The sequence below is a fragment of the Lepisosteus platostomus genome, chromosome 10, assembly GCF_059453375.1.
Source record: "Lepisosteus platostomus isolate fLepPlt1 chromosome 10, fLepPlt1.hap1, whole genome shotgun sequence".
In the NCBI taxonomy this organism is placed as follows: Eukaryota; Metazoa; Chordata; class Actinopteri; order Semionotiformes; family Lepisosteidae; genus Lepisosteus; species Lepisosteus platostomus.
In genome coordinates this window covers 6,439,233-6,458,132 of record NC_142620.1, presented here as the reverse complement: position 1 = coordinate 6,458,132, position 18,900 = coordinate 6,439,233, and the positions used below count along the sequence as shown (strand labels likewise).

The 18,900-nt window shown below is 46.6% G+C and overlaps 2 protein-coding genes across 6 annotated transcripts in view; both read right to left on the bottom strand.

Annotated features, from left to right (window-relative positions):
- Positions 1 to 405: 405 nt before the first annotated feature.
- Positions 406 to 10,928, bottom strand: amn (amnion associated transmembrane protein). Of its 2 annotated transcripts, XM_088647718.1 has the most exons (12): positions 10,497 to 10,928; positions 9,312 to 9,430; positions 9,151 to 9,195; positions 6,010 to 6,094; positions 5,428 to 5,663; positions 4,816 to 4,953; positions 3,846 to 3,942; positions 3,213 to 3,295; positions 2,495 to 2,666; positions 1,953 to 2,109; positions 1,538 to 1,652; positions 406 to 977 (listed from the first exon to the last, which is right to left on the bottom strand). In XM_088647718.1, exons 1-12 carry the CDS (start codon positions 10,531 to 10,533, stop codon positions 870 to 872), a joined length of 1,392 nt encoding a protein of 463 aa, XP_088503844.1. In that variant the 5' UTR covers positions 10,534 to 10,928; the 3' UTR covers positions 406 to 869. The 2 variants fall into 2 exon arrangements, with proteins under 2 accessions (XP_088503844.1, XP_088503845.1); XM_088647719.1 differs by lacking the exons at positions 9,151 to 9,195; positions 9,312 to 9,430; positions 10,497 to 10,928 and adding an exon at positions 6,555 to 6,870.
- A 1,104-nt stretch (positions 10,929 to 12,032) lies between these two features.
- Positions 12,033 to 18,900, bottom strand: part of traf3 (TNF receptor-associated factor 3) — a 37,743-nt gene continuing 30,875 nt past the window's right edge. For all 4 annotated transcript variants that reach the window (XM_088647713.1, XM_088647712.1, XM_088647711.1 and 1 more), the window contains 3 exons: positions 17,492 to 17,632; positions 16,425 to 16,599; positions 12,033 to 15,222 (listed from right to left, as the gene is read on the bottom strand). In XM_088647713.1, coding sequence (XP_088503839.1) covers positions 14,651 to 15,222; positions 16,425 to 16,599; positions 17,492 to 17,632 — 888 coding nt within the window. In that variant the 3' untranslated portion in view covers positions 12,033 to 14,650. The remainder of the gene's footprint in view (positions 15,223 to 16,424; positions 16,600 to 17,491; positions 17,633 to 18,900) is intronic.

Sequence of the window (18,900 nt, the reverse complement as noted above, 5' to 3'; positions counted from 1 at the left end):
CGACTTTATTTCTGGAAGGAACCAGAAGGAAAATTAATTTCCCCCTATTTGTATGTAGCTGTAGGCATAAGCGCCTTAAGTGCTTGGGTGACGCCCCTAGGTGTTGATGAGTTTCGATGGTTTGGTTTCTCTGAACCCACCTGCGGTGGTCCTCAGTCACAGTGCAGGCCTGTCTGCAGGAACTGCTTGTCTTCAATCCTGTCTGCTTTGTGTGACCACACAACACCCTCAGCTCAGCTGCCTTGTCACAGACAGGGTCCAGCAGGTAGCCCCAGCACATACAAGGAGGCCTTCTGAACACCACCTGCTGGTGCTCCTTACACACCATTAAATGGACAAAAACCAATTCCAGCCAGGAGGAAGAAAATCGGTCAGCTGTCAGTTGACGATTGTGAGTGGCGTGTGTGTCATTGCGAAGCAGTTTATTTTTCAGCAGTTAGGTGCAATGCAGTCAACAGAAATTGCACAAGACAACAGTGTGCTGGACCGCTACAGAGCAGCAAAAAAAAGGCATTTTAAATGGTCAGAGCCTCGTTCTGCATTTTTAAATCTTGTATCATTCTAAGCTCCACTGGTTGTTTCAGACTTCTTCAAGCTGAGGTTTTTGTAAAGTGGTGTCTGGAGGTTCTCTGCCACGCTGGCCATAGAGAAGCCAGTTTTGGACTGTTTTTAGCCGAAAGCAGTAAACCGGATCCAGACATTTACAAAACATGCACAGATACAGACTTTGACCCCTCTTATGTTGTTGCTTGTCATGTTTGTGATTTTCAAAGAAACTTTGTGAGTGATCAGTTTGTGACTTGAAAACTTGATGCGTTTTTTGAGCGTTGCAGTTTAAGTGTTATCTTCCCTTGATCAGAAGTGCAGCCTTAGACGTTCAAGTCTGTCTCGTCATACAGAGGATTGACAAAGTGCACGCCAGACTGTGTGAAGGAGAGGGTGTTGAGGGCATTGCCTCCATGCAGCCCAGGGATTTCCTGCAGAGACAAAGAAAATCTCAGGCCAGGATAGTTTACTTCTACCATGTTTACCTAAGAGCAAATTGGTTCACTCAAAAGCTGATGAAAAGTTTTTAAAAATCAGAATGACCTGTTGTCTTAAGACCTGGCTAGCAGCTATAGGACTCCTGTACTGGACAGGCTTGTTCTGGACTGTTAGCACAGACTGGAGGAGTGATAGTCACTCTCTGACTGATGACACAGTGAGCCTACAGGTACAGGACATTCACCAAAAGGTGATGAGACCCTGAATGACCAGCACCCAGGTTTGAACCAGTGCTCCTTTGGCCTTAGTTTCTACCTCCATTCTCAGATGTCACATTTATTGGCCAGTTGAGAAGCTTTTTTTTAATATTTGAAGAGAGAATCTGCCATTCGGAAGTAGGCCAAGCTGAGTATCCAGCTATTGGTCTTTTAGAAGGTCAGGGAAGTGACCATGTGTTTTCTTTCTCAGGCGGACTGTTGAGTGTTCACATGTCAGACACAAAGAAGAAAGGATGATAGACTCCTTATGAAAACACAAGTGTAGCAATGCTTACTGGCAATTCGGAGGCCTTGTCAAAGATGGGGTTGTCAAAGCCTTGGTCTATAGGACCCCCGAGGTCATCAGACTCCCTTTTCTTCCAGCTGGGGAAGGAGGGCAGAGGGGGTGGCCTGCGAGAGAAGTAGACTGTATCAAACAAGAGACGGATGTCACAGTACCATTTTCTGTAGCCTTTCTTGTGTTTTCTCTGTTCAGACATTTTTATCAAGTATATCCTTGTTTGGGTAGGTTGATAAAATGGCCCTTTTGCAAAGAAAGACAGCCAATGCCTCCATCCTGCATCGATACGTTTTTGGGGAAGCTAGACTGGCACAAAAGAAAAGGAGACTCTCAGAGCTGTGTCCTCTTGCAGAGCCTCTGGGACGACAGGCAGGGATCAGCCGCTGCCCCTGATCTCAAGATCGCCTCACCGGATCACTCCGCAGGTGAACAGGAAGGCCACAAGGGCTATCCCTCCGAGCAGCACCAGGGCCCCGATCACGGCTCCCGCCACCACCCCACCAGACCTTCCCGCGGCCTCGTTGCCGGAGGTCTGTAGCTCTGCGTCGGCTATCCCCAGGTGACTGCCTGAAAGAAGAGAATGTGCAGGACGGACACCGCTCATGACTTAGTTTACACTCCTATAAACCTTCAAACTGCTCAACCCACAGGCTCTGCTGCTTTCTGACCGAATGTGTATTACTGATGTACTTCCACGCTCTCCACATCGGTCCTCTGCTTCATGTTTTACCGTTTCTTCTAAAGAAGGCCACTGGGTTGACCTTTGTCGGTGCCTGAACAACCGTTCAGAGTAGTTAATCTCTTCTCCGAGTTACATGTACACCTATGGATGGGCACAAGGAAACCTGTCTGTAAGAGATCTCGTCTCCATCAGCCTGCCTGCCTGAAGTACTTGGCAGGGGATGGGTAACTTGGAACGGTAGTGGTTTGGGATGGGCTGCTTCTGCTACACCTTGTGTCTTGATGTCCTCCATGATTTCACGGGCCAGAGCCTCTGCCACGCTCCCCTTCGAGTCCACCAGAACCACCTGGATCTCTGGCTTCCCCTGGCGTGGGATCAGCCACAGCCCCCGCTGGGTCCCGGGCACCTTGGACACGGCCATGTGCACCTCGTGATAGCGGTGCTACAGGGACAGAGGTGCGCAAGGAGAGAGTGAGAATACAAACTTGAATAAGGATGGGTGATCATCCGCATAGGGAATGTGTTTGATTATTATAATTCCTGGCGTTTCTGTATCATATTGCATCCCAACACACTTCACACACAGGAGGGGGCCAGCATTGTTTGCCACCAAAGTGCAGCCCCACTGCGCAGCAGATGAGTGAGAGGAGTGAGAAACTGCACAACCAATTTGAATTGGCAGAAACGTGAAGACAACACCCAGGTCCTCCTCTCTGGAGAGGCAGCTCCTGTCACTCGTCTACCAAAGAAGCAAATGTGTGTTGAGAGTTTATTCATTTACCCCCCTTTAGTTTTGCTGCCAGGGGCCTGAAGCAGACCATTGTTCAAATGGGGTTATCAAATCTGTACAGGTCAATGGACACCCATGGACGTCTGTCCAGAAAATCCCAGATTGGAATGAAGGGCTGATCACGAAACTGATCGTTCCCCTTGGCAGAAGGTCACTTAAGACCCAGGGGGGAGGGGGGGGGGTCATGAGTCATCTCACCTGGCTGAGGAAGAGGTGCTGCAGTCGAGCGCGATATGACTCCAGGTTGAACTCCTGTGAGAACTGCAGGGTGATTATCGCACCTGGAACACACACGCAGACAGACATCAGAAACGAGCACCTTGTTTCACTGCATGCTTCACACCATGTACAGTCAATTCTGGGTGAGCATTCATGCCAGACAATTATAATCAGAATGTGCATTTAAACAGGGTGAGAGGCAATGAGAAACACAATATAATGCGTTCTGGGCCGGGAATCCTTTTTTAACAGAACAAGCAAAGGATTATTCCATGCTTAAAAAGAACAGAGACAATGTTTCATCAGACCTGGAGAAGGCTCCACAGCCAAAACATTGTTTCTCTTTTCTATTCTTTTCAGCATGGAGAAAACCTTTATTTGTTCCTTTGCAGCCTTTGCATGCTGAAGCATCTACCTACGTGCTCCTTTTTTTAGCAGTGGAAATAGGTTTTTGAGTGGTAGCCGGGACACATTTTAGCAGTGTCCTTATATTTGGATAGTTACCAGACACCAGATGCTGCTGTTGTGCAATATGGCCTGTGAGCCAGTTAAGATCCTATGAGTTATCTCTCTACTTTAGAGAGAGAAAGAGAGAGAGATGGGCCTCCTCACCACACACAGTACAGCAGTGTCCCGTGGGCTGGAGGGGTGTCTTACAATCCAGTTGTGGACAATTCTGGGTAATAGCCGAGCAGATCCGCTGGTGATTCTGAATGAAAGCAATTAAAATGGTTAGGATGAAAGAGGGTGGTGGTCTAATCCAACACTACTGGGGGACAAGGCTACCATTAATCCTAAAGCAAGCCCTAGTCCAATTTCCTTAACCCAAACCTTATTTCTCTACCGTGCACCATTTCAAACACCAACCCTAACGGATGTTACAACCTAATCCAACTTCAGATCATTCCCCCTGTCTAGTTAGCCCGCCAGTAAGTCACCCCAAGATCTGATTCAGCCACTTCTTCGAAGAGCTCTAGCAGCAGGGCTAGGTTCTCATTGACTCCCAAAGGTCCACCCCGACCCCAACAGCTCTGACTATAACTTTAACGTCTGTCCTCTACCTTCGTCCCAACGCGGTTGTCTCCAGCCTGGATCTAAACTGGAGCAAACTACAAAGAGGTTTTCAGGTAATGCTAAAACAGCCTGCAATTTGCCGAGAGATTAATTCTATTTCGAAATCCCTCGGGTCCCTAAACTCTGGCATCAGTGTTCAAGTACAGAGGTGCTCGTTGAGGACAGATGTCGCCCTCCTGTGGTCTTTATCGAGCACTGTCTGTTTCAGCAGTAGAGGAAGGAACTGTGGGTACAGGGAGATCTCGGCTGTGACGAAAACTCACGTCTAGAAACATTGGTTGCAGTGCTGCACAAAAGATGGACCACCAGCAAGAATAATACTTCCAACTCAAAAAGTCAAAAGTCATTTTGGAAGCCAAGTTATTTTTGTATAAATATCTATTTAGACATATTTTAGAACATCAAGAGTTTGTTTGCATTTAAAAAAAAACAAATGCAGCAGCCTTATCCAGGCCGTCAGTTGTCTGCAGTACCCGGCCCGGTGTGGGGAGAAGCCTGCCGGACTCACCTCCGAGTTCCCACAGAGGCAGCCCGAGGGGTCAGTGCAGCGAGAGCCGGTCACCTGGGGGCTGTGGTCTCCGTGGAACTGCAGTCTGCCCAAGGGAGACTGGAGGTACTGCGAGAACTGGGTCTCCCTGCTGAACCGCTGACAACACAGAGAGCAGAGAGGGGCGCGTGAGAGAGGGGGCAGGGCAAGAGAGGAGAGGGCTGGCCTGACGTCCGGACAAAAACCTTGAGGAAGGGGAGACGAATGGAAGCGAAATGAAGGGGCTTTACTAGCATGGTCCATGAATTACAGTGCTGCCAAAGTGGATACAGTTTACACAACATTAACAGACATTTACAGCACAAACATATTATATATAGCTGTGACAGGAGATCTCATACTAGGCTGCCGGCTCTATTGAGTTTCCTCCCCCAGCAGGACTGGGAGATCTCTCACTGTATCCCCTCAGAACTTCCTTCCTTGAATCTCATCCCTGCCCCCCAACTGACCCAACTTGTCCCACACCGTCCCCCTCTGTCTCTCCTGTCCACCCTCTCAGTCTTTTCCCTTGCACCCCTCGCTGTGCTCCCGCTCACTCTCCCCCCTGCTGTCTCAGAGGTACCTCTCCCTCACCTTGCCCAGAATAGAAACACTTCTCACGGGAATTCTGGGTGTGTCAGCAGAAGTGTTAACTCGGAAGGAGGTCTCAGGCCTGAAGATGACGTCATCGTACTGGCAGGGCACACTCTCCGCGTGCACAGAGAACAGGAAGTTTCCTTTCTCCAGGTCATCGGAGGAAGAAGCCGCTTGCCACAGCTCAGGGTCAAACCACTGCAGTCCATCAGCATCCTTGAAGGTGATTGTGTCGCCTCCACAGGACAGAACACAGTGCAATAGCTCATGCACACTGACATAAAAACAGGTGGTCCAGCACGTGGATTACAGCACAGTAAAATAATGCAGAGAGTTACTAACAGGTACACAGGGATTGGTATGAAGACACAAATAAAGTGCAGATGCTCACATGTATTCTAGAAACAAAGCTTTTACACCATCAGAATAACACTGTGTGAAAGGTTGCTACTGCAACAGAGACTCAGGACAAGAGTACAATCAAGGTTCAGTTAGTGAAGTACAGACCTACAGGATTAGCACAGACCAGATCAGGTGATTAGTTGAACAGACACCAGGTCCAGGTACTGTCCTGTTTCTCACCTCCTTCACAGCCCGCCTCCAGTCCATCACTGGCCACGAAGCCTGCGTCTGGAGCCAGGATGAATTCCCCGTCCCTGGGCAAAGTCTGGAGCACAAGCACATTGTCAGCCACGCTCAAAATGCATCACCCAGCCCCTTGCACTGAAGCAAATGGAAGATCTCCCTTTCAGAACTTCATATTTTGTCCTAAGGGTTCTGCAGCTCCAAACTTGCTCAGAGCAGCAGGCACAATCAGGTTGCTGAAATGATACCACTGTCTCTTTGTAACTGAGTTGCACTGCACATTTTTATTTTACCAGGACATGAGAGCACACGGGACAGTTAATGAGCCCTCTTGAATGTAAGCAGTTTGAACGGCACCAATGGCCTGCTTGTGTTCTGATTGTTGGGGTCGTCAGCCTGCATCACTGTCGCCTAAATACGGAGCAGAGGCGCGCCGTGCCTGGGAAAATATGAAAAACCAGACTCCAAAGGAGCAGGAATCTGTGTGTCAGACATTTTGTGGTAAGTCCACAACTACATCAATGAAATAAGCTGATTCTTACACCCATTGTTTCCCACTGAGCGCAGCTGTTCTTCCGGTGCACACTGTTCTTACACCACAGAGAGAGTGTCGTCAGAAGTGCAGATGTGACAATGCAGACCTCAGCGATCTGAAGCACTAACCAAAAATGACCAATTTACTAGAGAGGGAGAGGAAGCTTACTATCTTTTCAAAGAACAGGAAGCCTTTATCCTAATAACAGAGAAGTACAGAGCACACAGCGTCAGAGTGAAAATGAAAGTTCATTTGTTGTTTTTTTTTTGTTGGAGTCATCAACTGTGACAGCTTCTTGCAAACTTGACACCAAGCCAGACGAGCCTGAACAGACAGTGAGGCACCACCCCAAACAAACACACCCCACACTAATTACTTCAGTAGTTTAGGACTGCACCAAAATGCATCCAAGACGTGGGAAGACAGCTCTCTGCTGCTATGTTTTTTTGTTTCATTGTCCATATTTTATATTTATATTGTGCAATACGACTTTTTTGTGTACCGGTTTGTTCTTTGTGTGTTCTGGACTGTGAGTAACTCTTCTTAGTGCACTTCTCACTGTACTGATTGTATTGTATTATTATTATGATTGTATCATTCATTACACTGTGGCTGTGTTGTCTGTGTTAAACTGCTGTTACACTGCAATTTCCCTCACAGGATCAATAAAGCATCTGTCATAGACTAATACATAACTTTCATATGTAAATATGTCATTTTCCCCCTTCAGGTTATAATTTCTCTTCCAAAAGCATGGGAACAAAATACCCACATCCTCTAAACAATGGATGTGCTCTACCAAGCAGGGGATTTTCTGTTCAGTCCCAGTGGAGCACTCAGAATGAAAGTCACAGTGTTTTGGAGCTATTTCAGAAGTTACCCTTGGAGGAAAAAAATGAGGAAAGGTTCAGATACAAGGCGGCTGTTCAGCTAGGTGACAGCCGAACTCTGGACTTTATCGTCTATAAAACTTAAAGCCCAACTGAGTGTGACCTTGTTAAGGAGCAGAAGAATCTAAACAACCACTTTTCAGGCTGGAGATTTAATCTGCTCATCTAGTCAATGCTTTTTTAAACAGGAAAAACAAATGGCGATCATATTTACGATACGCGAATATTTACTGCTTTCACAAGAGATTAACATGGTACAAAAAACAGCAGATAAAAGGCTTGTATTGAAAGCAATCAAATATGGGGAATAACAGAAGAGGCCTAAAACAAGCCCAGATTAAAAAGAATTTTCAGTTTGACAGGTGCAAATGTCCACTAGTATTCCCCTGAATAAAATAGAATACAAAACTAGGTGGATTCCGTAGAAAATCAGCAAATCATGAAATGGAGAACTGTAACTGTGTAAATGAGATGTGTTTTTAACAACGAGATTAGTTGGGTTGCTTGGCAATCTGAGTTACCTCAACAAGATTTACAGAGTGTCTTTGAGACTGGTTTGTGTGTGTGTGACTTGAAAGGCTCAGAGCTGAGGCTCTGGAACTTGAGAAAGAATGCCCACAGCCGTAATGTTCGGCACTGGGGTTGAAAGCTGCAATTGTCAGAGCAGTGCTGGTGTGCAGTGGGATCAGTCGGGTGCAGGTATTTACTCACAACGGGAGGTTTCATTCACACATCTCTGCCAAGTCTTGCGCGTTTGACTGCCAAAACCACACACCAAGTTTAACTTGCCGAAGCCTAGCACTGCGGGCAGGGGAGATCATTGTCTCTACTTAGATATTCAGTCCGTGTGCCTGAAGATGTTCGGTAATTGCCTATCCTGGGTCACGGTTGTCATTTAAAACTGGCAACATGTTTGGGCAGCAGACCCAGCCGGTGAGCTAACCTTAGTTTGGGTTGAAGTTTCTGCCATCTTCATGATTTAAATACCAACTTGGACGGTGTTTGAAGAAAGGCTTTCTTTATAACTTGATTCTAAACAGAATGCTTCTACGTAGGCCCTTATGAAGTCAGTTAAAGACCTGTTTCACTCCAGAAGATTTCCTGTAAAGTGATCACTGACTGTTCCACTCTCCACCCTGTCAGCTACACAGCTTACGCACAGTAAGAGGGACAAATGGCAGGTTTCTGCTGGCAAACAAAGGCAAAACATCACACGTTTTATTTTCATTGTGTTTGCTGCCGGGCAGATCTCTGACAACAGAACCACAGGGAGGGAGGTTTGGAGCACAGCTCTGATCTTTTTCGAAATCCTCTCGTACCAGGGCTATGGCTCGTGTGAGGCTGAGACGCCACCTAGATCTGATAACACTGAACATGCAAATTCCTCCGTCCCCATCACCTGTGGTTGGAAATCCCAGAGGCTCCTGGAACTGAAGGAGTGTGTGATGAGTTTGTGCCTGCGTGCGTGTGGCAGTGTGAGAACCATGGCAGAGAGGGAGAGGAGATGAGTTAATGGAAGAACCACTCATTCCTGGAATAGTAACCAGCAAGGTACCAAAAGGCAGTTTTGGCCAGGCTTCTCCGATCCCATTAGCAAGTACAGGGGCTTTCCACACTAACAGATGAAACCCCATGCCAGGTGGTTCCATAAGCGTAGCAGACTGCACTGCTAGTCTGCTCCAGCACCAATCCACTCAAAGTTGCTCTACGTACCATTTCAGAGATGGAGTGGGCAGACTGGACATACACAGACACTTCCTGGAAATGGAGCAGAAAAAAAAACACTTAGTTACATTTTCACGGAGATGGTGTTTGTTGCCTTTAAACGTAAAGTTCATTAGATAAACGTGTTGACTTGTGAAGAGGCTGGGTACCTTCTGAGGCAGAAAGCTGAGCCTGTCATTGGCACAGGGCACTCTCTCCTTGTCCCAGTTGCTGGCCCGTTCAAAGTTCGTGTCTGGAACCCACTGCTTGTACAGAGCACGGGAGGCGCCTGAGAAAAGAACACAGCAGCTGTGTGAACAAGGCACAAGTACACACAGTCCTTATCAGCATCCATCCTGGGTCTACCCCGTCTGAAACCAGTCCAAACGCAATGGCGGAAAACTGTAACAGTATATCAGGCTTAGACGAAACAAGAGAAAATGCTGCTGAAGGATTTGTTTGGTTGGGGGGTTAGTATCATTGTTTTAACCTGACCGCTTAACCTTACAGTAAAATACATGATTTCATCTGGTAATTAACCATGTCCAGCAGGTTTATCCAGGATTAAAAGCAATGGTATCAGATCACTGCTCTTACAGATCCTCCTACTGGAGAGAGAGAGTTGGGGCTCAGAAAAACAAGTCATTCAATCATTCCTTGCAACTGGATGACACTCATTTCTCTGGGTCTGCCATTACAATGATGTGCAGACCATCACAACCTTATGATACTTGACATCAGTACTTTTTCTAGCGCTATATTATCATTCATTTTAGTGGCCCGTTAACAGTATAACGTAGCAGAATTCCTATAACGAATTTTTCCACTAAACCATGTAAATACTTATTGGATTCATACTCTGCAATGTGTATCTACATCACATGTTGCATATAATATTATGCAAATCATTGCTCAGAACCATTTGAAGCTTCCTGCATCAGAGTTGTGCTGTCTCTTCTACAGTTATTATACCACAGATGATTTCAACTGAACTCTTAACGTGTTTTTTTTAAATCAGCTATTTAATCAGACTCTTTAGAAAATGTATGATTTTTGGAAACCTAAACCATTTGGTAGGCCAGTAACTTGAAATTTCCAATAACTAAGCAACTGAAAACAAGTTCTTAATTCAACTGTTCCGTTAAGCATAATTACAGCAAAAAAAAACAAAACAGAACTTGAAGATTTCTAGTTCACATAAAAGGAGCTTTATTACAGAGACTAACAATAAGAGTCCTGTTCCCAGGTCAGATTTAAGACAATAAGAAAGTTTACAGTAGCACAACATTTTTAAATTAAACTCCCCAAATTCCCCCTTTTTCTCCAGCGAGCAGAATGTGTAAGTAGATACTTACTGAGCAGGCAAAGGAAGACAATCAGCCTGAGAGCCATGATGGAGTATCTTGCAGGGACCTGAAAGGCAGCCTTTGCCCTTCCTCAGGCTGAGCCTCCGTCACATGATGAGCAGCAGACTCAGTCAAAGGAAAAACTGGGCTCCAGTAAAAATTAAGCTTTATAGGCCGATAGGCTGTCAAACATTCACTGAATCTACAATCATGAAACGTGGCACTCAGGAAATGCCATGCTTGCACTTGAAAAGGACTTTCAGCCTAATTCCCCTAGAATCTGAGCGCCCCCCCCCCTTACATCAATTGATGGAGTAAACTCCCTTCCGATTTCCTTAAGCTCGACAAGGTGGCAAGATGTTGCACCTTGTAATTGAACTGTATAGGTACATTTCAATTAGGCTTTCAATACAGAGTTCATTCACAGCAGACCAAGAGTTCCTGTGTGTTTTATGTGTTACAGCCCATGAAAATGAAGTACAGCTGCCTCTTTGCCCTCTCACAACATCCCTGACGATGAAGACTGGAAATTTTTGTTAACACAGAATTCTCACTGTTAGTGGCTTTCACAAGCACCCAGTGGAAACTGGGTCTGCCTGTGCTTGACTGGGCATGTTTGGATACGCAACATTCGGAGAGGCACCTGCATTGTACACCGATCTCCAGAAGGTGAAACGTCTAAACACACAGGAAACAACCACATGACGTTTTGAAGGATTAATAGGTAGAAAATACACTTTTCCTCCTCTTAACTACCTGATCCCATGAATTGCAGCAGGAAGTGCGTCATCATGCACAGAGCTGAAGTCAGAGGTGTCTATGAAATCCTGGTACCCTTTCATTTTTTTTTTCCATATCTAACCGCGATACTTGAGAAGATGTGGGAAGGGCCAAGACGTTGGCGCTGGTTTGGCAGAGCTGGGTGAGAGGAGAGGACAGGCTCTGCAGGTAACTGTGTGCGTGCGAGGAAGCCTTCATGACTCACAGTAACCTAGTTCAGAGATTTACCCATTCTGATAGGGGTGACTTCAGATGTAAATGTGTTCTCGACCCGTGGGTTTACTGTATGTGCTTAAAAGGGAAGGAAGACCTGTTGCTGTAGGAGGATGCCGTGCAGTTTCAGTCTGGTGCCTCCAAGCACAGCTCCCAGAATTAACACACTGCAAGCCAGCTGAAGGTATAGCTTGGTGGAGGTTTGCTCATACTGAGATGACAAACTGCAAGCACAGCAGTGCAGTGCTCTTATACTTAATTATGTTCCCGCCCGTTTTAATCATCAAATATAAAAAGAGGAAACCGAGATCTAAGCAACACATGTAAATATACGAACAATGCCTTATTTTTCAGACTGTTTTAGTCTGACAAGGGTTTGAAAGCATGAGCTGTCCCTTGTTGCTCTTTCACCTTAGTATACAAATGCTGCAGTAAATAAAATTAAACGGCACAAGGGGCGATGTTAATATTAAACCTTGGTGCAGATGATGATCACAGACCTTTAACATCAACCTTTCTGCACATCAGAGAAATAAACACAACAGACACCGCTTTTAAACCAAAAGTTTAATAAGAAACATAGAAACAGATTTTCCAGTAATACCAAAATAGTCGGTACTACATTTATGAAAACTACTGTTTTGAATTGTCTCAAAATGACAACAAATTTTCCTATGTATTATACATTCAGAAATAAATTGTGCAAATAAAGTGACTCTCCCTCAACCACCAGACTTAACAGGTTTCATCTAATTTCGCTTGTTAGCTGTGGCTGGAGTTATGAATAGAGTAATTATTTCAACTTTTGTAAAATGTAAACAACGATGCACAGCATCTATTATACTGGTTTTGTGTATTATGACAGGTCTAGCAAGTTTAACTGGTGGGTTTCAATCAACCAATTTACCCAGTGAGTCCAAAACCTCAAAATGTTAATCAAGTTTTTATTGAGCAATCAGCACTCTTGCTGTTAGCAACTTAGATCTCACCTCCCATAATAAGGCACAGTTATTACTCATTGGAATTCCCTGTTCTCTGGCCAGCTGCCCAAGAAGGGCTTGGTTTTTGAAATCACTGCTAAATCAGTAACATACATCAGTGATCATAAGCCACCAAGACTGATACCACTGCTGAAGACCATTCACATTTTCACCCCTGTGACTAATCCTAGGTATTCACGGTTTTGAAATAGTGTTGCCTTAGAAGAAATGTGTAAATACTTTCCATCATCTGTAATCACATGGCTCTGTAAGCTTTTGGGTCACTATGAGCCAGGACGAGTTTTAAAACCCATTTAAAATCAATGCCAAAGTATCATTCACGTCTTTGCAAAATTGAATATTGCTGCTTAATTGCTCAACCAGCCCAAATGAAAAGTCAAAAACATGACTGATGCAATATAGCCGAGTCAGAGGAACTGCTCATTAATAGGCTTTAAAGTAATTACACTTGAACAACAGAAAAATAAAGATTTGAAAAGCATGTTATTAATGTCTACTCCTGGCTAATTAAGCAACACTATTTGCTGTTGAGCAAAAGGCCTAATTGGGACTTATGTCAATTTCTGAAAGGTAACTGAAATTGTAGCGATTTTGTTATTTATGCACGTGTCTATTACTCGCTTAAATAACACTCTTATGAATGACTGAAGTTACACAAACCTTTTTAAACAAAAACGACATCTTTGAATTCGGCTTGTACAGCTCTCTTAATTGGTGGCACTTAAGCAATGAAAGAGATCACTCCAACAGTTATTGATGTGGTACTGATTTGGCATGCTAATTATAATTATAATAATATTACTGTGGCTTGACTAACGTCTTGAGGTCTTGAACTGAAAACCAAGATAACCATTTGTTTGAATCCACCCATGAATTTCACACAGCTTTAGCTACACTTTGTAAATCACAGAAAAGTCATCACAATTCCAGGGTGCATATAAAGTTATCTGGCAAACAGCAATGCAAACAGCTGTATAGGGATACAGCGCACTGCAGTGCAGGAAAGGAACAAGCAGTGCCCCAGGGCCCTCAGCACACCTACTCCCACTGACAAGGAGTGACATGTCCCAGATTTCTACAATACAGATGTCTGAAAAGGCCAACTAATTTTAGAGACAGATACAATGCACATCTCATCACAGGATTCTCAAAATCTCCCAGATACCTCAGAACAGATCTGGTGCTTGGAATTGCGATAATAAACGCGTTAACAATTCACACCTGAACAAAAATATTGCCGATACCTTGGATTAAGAAGTGTTTCAAATTTGATAAACCTCCAAAGTACAGGGGGGAAAAAAAAGCCTTGAAAAAGAACTTCAGACATTTTTCTCATTACTAACGAGAGCAAGGTACAGCTATTCTTGATTATAATCAAAGGTCTTGTTTAGATGCCTATAAAAACAAAACAGCACTTTAAAGGCCAATATGGTGTTTATGAAAATCTCAGGTAAAAGCTGCAGAGTCTTGACTTTAAATAATGTGGAGATCAACTCGATCTGTCCATCACATTAAGAGCACATGTGTAGGAACTTTCACTGGTTTAGCACAGATGGAAGACAGTTTGTTATTGCTCTGCGCAGGACGGCCTCGGTGCTCGATCCCTAGTCTTACAGCTGACTCCATGGCAGCGATTCAGGGTACCTCGCCCAGGTTCCTTCCATCCGGTTTGTGTACGAGACCGGCTCTTGCTGGGGCTGTCCTGCGGCCTTCGGCATACAGCCACTCCTGCTGTGCACAACTCCACTCGTCCCAAATGCACTGGGCCGCACCCCTCCACCCCTGACCCTTCAGGACCCTAACGATAACTCTGGGGGTAGTCACGGTGAGAGTGTGCTGCAGCCTCTGCTCTGCAGGTCTGGGGAAAGACAGCAAACTGTACTATCTCATAAAAAAAAAACAAGCTCTCTCTCTTCTGCATAACTTGTTATATTAACTTGCATCTTGAGCACCGATGAACCTTCAAACCCCTGTGAAAGATCCACTGTGTTCCTGTAGCCTGCTGACCCAGCTCTTGTCCCCCAGTGCCCCTTACGGCTGTCTTGTCTGGGATCTTCTCTCCCCTGGGACGCGCCTCCGTCCTGTGGGACAGAGGAGCACCCTTGAGCCGCTGTTGCTCTATTCGCATGCGCTGCCATCTGACAGCTGCCCCACGGGCTGGGACAGAGGTCAAGGGTCAGGCAGGTCAGAGGTGTCAACTGTCACTTTAATAAATATGGTATCGTCCTTTATGTACGTCCCGTTCTCCAGCACCGTCTGCGCCACAAACAGCGGGCAGCCCGAGGCAATGTTCATGTCCCCCACCGGCCTCCGGAAACTGCTGCTGTTGGGGTCTGGCTTGAAGGCGTCCCCCAGGTGCTTCCGGGACGAGCCCTGGTCCATCAGCATGAGCGTCACTTTCTGCTTGAAAGGCCACGGCAGCAAGGCATCGTACTCCCCGCGCATGACCACGAAAAACAAAGACAGGTGCGTGCCCTTGCCCATCCCGTCCCCGTTGAGGTAGACCCGGGCGCACATCTTGTAGCCGAAGTACCCCGTGTAGAAGGGCTGGCTGTACAGGGACAGGGTCTTGGCGGCCACGGCCTCCTGTTTCCGCCGCTTGTAGTCGCGGATCTTCCAGATGAGCGTGCCGTTGTAGCTGGCGGTCTCCAGGACCTGGAAGCGGAGGTCCATGTCGGCCAGGCGGATCTCGTGCATGCTCAGCATGTTGTCGTGCCGGGAGATCTGCGTCTCTAAAGTGCCTGCGGACAGCAGCGCCAACAGAAAACAACAAGAGGATGATGAGCGCCCCCTTTCCTCTGACAGGACACACGGGACACACAGGACACACAGGACACAGCAAAGTGTCTCGGATATCTGCCGTAGGGGCTTCAGTTTTTCCTGATGCTTGATTGGAAAATCAGTCATTTCGTGTGCTTGGGGCACAAAGAAAGCCGTTCACAGCTTAATAAACTGAACGCTCTGAAAATTGTTAGAATTTATATGACCTAAAAGTACAGTACGAAAATGAGGACTTTTTTTTTCATATAACTACAATCTGTGGAGAATTATCCTATTTGTATTGCGAAAATAAGTTATCAATACTTGTATACAGCCCAGCAGGTTGTCTATGCCTCTTCTGAATGGTTTTGTAAAAAAAACAACACGTGAAACATTTGTTTCAGTTAGTTTACTCAATCGGTTCAATGAAGCCACTGGTGGCCGGCTGTGGTCCTTCAGAGCTGCAAGATGTTGGCGTCTAAACCATTTCACTGAACACATCGCTTGCTTCAGTGGTCAGAAGCAATTTTTCCCCCGAGTGCTAGGGTTAGGAAACTGAATGTGCTGGACACGCCTTGTATAAGAAAATCCTGTATTTAATTTTAATCCTTGATTATAAACCACTGGTATGATATTGGCATTATTTTAGTCATATGAACTATTTAATTGTACCATTGGGGGTCAATTATGTCTGAATGCCAGTGTTGTTCTCTTGTGTGGCTGCAGAAACTGCACCCCACTACCTATTAAGGTCAATTCTTCACCTCAGGCTGTACAGCCAGGCAAAAGGGGTCTCCTGCAGAGGTTTCAGCAATAAGAAATGCTACGGGGTACTGCTGTTATTTAAAACTAAAATCTCAAAACAATACAGAAGCAGAAAACAATCCATCTACACTTTACTCTAGACTCAAAGGAATGAGATGAGCTCTCTGTTGCTTTAATCTTTACACCGAGACTATCTCCTACGACACATGAGAGTACGATTTCTCTGACTTTTGTGGGTGCGGGACAAGGTCAGCAGGGTGACTGATTCTGCACTTTGGAGTTGGTGTAGGTACAGAAGAAACAAACGAGCAGCACGTTTCTCCCGTTGGGCGGGCCAGAGGCACGCTCGGGTCACATGTGAAATCGGAGGGGTCTGCAGCAGCACCGCGGGGTGTGCTCTGGGTCGAGCAGAACTTGCCTAGTGTGTGTGTGCCGGTGCTGGGCACGACCCGGCCCCCCTCCAGCAGCGTGACCCGGCTGCGGATGGCCTCCATCGTCCCGCGCAGCGTCTCCATCTCCTCCCGGGCCATCCGCATGGACCGGACCTCCATCTCCATCTCCAGCAGCTTCTCCGAGTGCGAGCTGGCCAGCTTCTGCTTGGACGGGGGGGGAGAAAGAGGACAGCCCTCAGACGGCGCGGCCGAGGATAGCTCTGATGGCCGACAGACACCAGGGGGAGCCTCTCCTCGATGGGCTCGCCGGCACGCACGTGCTCAGGGGCTGGCGGGCGAGAGGGAGCTGCTCCCTCCGAGGGCACAGACAGGAAACCCGAGTCCCGCGAGCTGTCTGACGGGCCTGTCCTCGTCTGCGCTCTCTCGCTCCCTCCCACGCACGTGCTCACGACGGGGGAAGGGAAGCACAGTGATCCACTGCAAGTGATGCCGACTGCACAGGCTGAAGACACAGAGGATCTTCAAGAACTTGACACTGTACGAGTATAAGTGTATTCACGACGACTCACAAGAGCAGCCGTGGTAAGATAATGGGGAAACGTTCAACGAGAATAAAATGGCAAGTTGATTATTTTTCCACGGCTACCGATCTCTACTGGCTGACGAGGGCAAATATAAAAGGCTCATTCAACTGGAGACACGGGCCGGAGCGTTAAGGTCCCTCAGTTTGTTTTGATGCTCAACTGCAGGATTCGAGACCTGACACCAGGCCACACAGGCAGGCCTGGCCCCGGATCAGAAGCCGGGGCGCAGTCTTTCTCCAGGGTGTGTCGGTGTGGAAGGCGATAGCTCTCTCTCCGCCAAACCCCTGCCGCATCGCGGGTCTGGCAGTTGCCGTGGAAACCAGGATTCTCACCTAGTGACTGTCTGGAATTTCAGACAGCGGCTTGGAGGCACCAATGAATAATTGGGCTGGGGTCGGGAAGTGTTTTTTTTTTTTTTTTAACGCCAGTGTAAGTTTTTGCACATTTAATTCAAGCTCATTGCCTAAAAGAAAAACGCACGCACGGATTGATGCAATAGCACTACTCACCTGGATGCTTCCGATCTTCAGTTCCATTTGCTTGGTCTTTTCTCGGATTTCATCATACCGCGTTTCCATCTCCGTGAGGCGAGCGTGGAGCCCCGGCAGGACCTTGTGCCGCTCGTTAAGTTCCCTCTTCACATCCTCCATCTGGAAGACGACAAACGGCCCGTTCGTTATTTTAGGGCGACCTTTACAGGTTTGTGTGCGTGGAGGAATGACCGCATGAGAGAGAGAGAGTGTGAAAGGATTCACTGCAGATCTCATGAAACACTGCACAAACTTCCACTCGGGAAAAGAGAAAGGAAGGAAACAGGTGTGACAGTACATGTGTTTCCAGCAGTGTGGGCCAGTGGCCGAGCTCTGGGTTTTTAACTGGAAGGTTGCTGGCTTGAGTCGCAGGTCAGGCCCTTCCCTCAGACTGCTGCAGTAACACACCCAGCTGAGTAAATGAGTACACATCTAATTTCCTTTGGATCAAAGCATCACCTGAACAAATCAACTGTAATAATCAAATATTTGTTAAAGGGGGGCAAAAGCAAATGATATGACGATCCAGAAGAACCATTCAATCTCTGTACGGGAGTGCTGCTCAATGAATGTCTACAGCACCCTGTGGGAGGCTTCGCAGGAACCTGTGAACACTTACACAATCGATTCAGTACTCTTCTCTTAGGATTTGGGCGGGACTGTTTCACACCACTACGCACTACGCACTACGCACTACGCATCAATGGTCCACAGCCTCTGCGCTCCTGAAGCTGTCCCGGCAGGTGTCAGGTGAAGGTTCACACACTGGCTGCCCCTCAACAGTTAAGCCCCCCGGCGTGTTCCCCTCTTCACTCTTCTGCCCCGCCTGCCTCCCCCTGCCCTAATCAGAGCTGTGATGCTTCCACAGCGACTGCAGCGGAGCCCCCACTGCCCGGTGGGTTCACACGAGAAAGGGGAAGGGGATTCAGAGTGCTCTGAACCCAAAGATATAAAACGCTACTTAAAAGGAGAGGGGCTATGCAGGGGTTAATGCTTGAAGACTTGGGGTAGGGGGTTCTGCATTTTTAGAATCAAGCCAGTGATGGATCATAAAGACCGTCCTCTATTAGAAACCAGGCTTGTCCCAAAAAAAAAAAATCTGTCAATTATCAGAAAGCTGCTACTTATGACAGTCTGGAATCACAGGGCGCAAGGCAGCACCTACTTCTTGGATACCAGGCTTCACAAAAACACAATCACCAAGGAGCAATTTAGAGACACACCAATTAACCCAGCCAGCACTGGGAGAAAGCTCATGTGAAGGCAAGAGTTGACAAACTGCACACAGATGGCAGATCAGGCAGGGCTTGAACCCAGGACCGAAGAGCTCTGAGGCTGCAGTGCTAATAATAATAATAATTGCTAACACTTATATAGTGCTTTTCTGG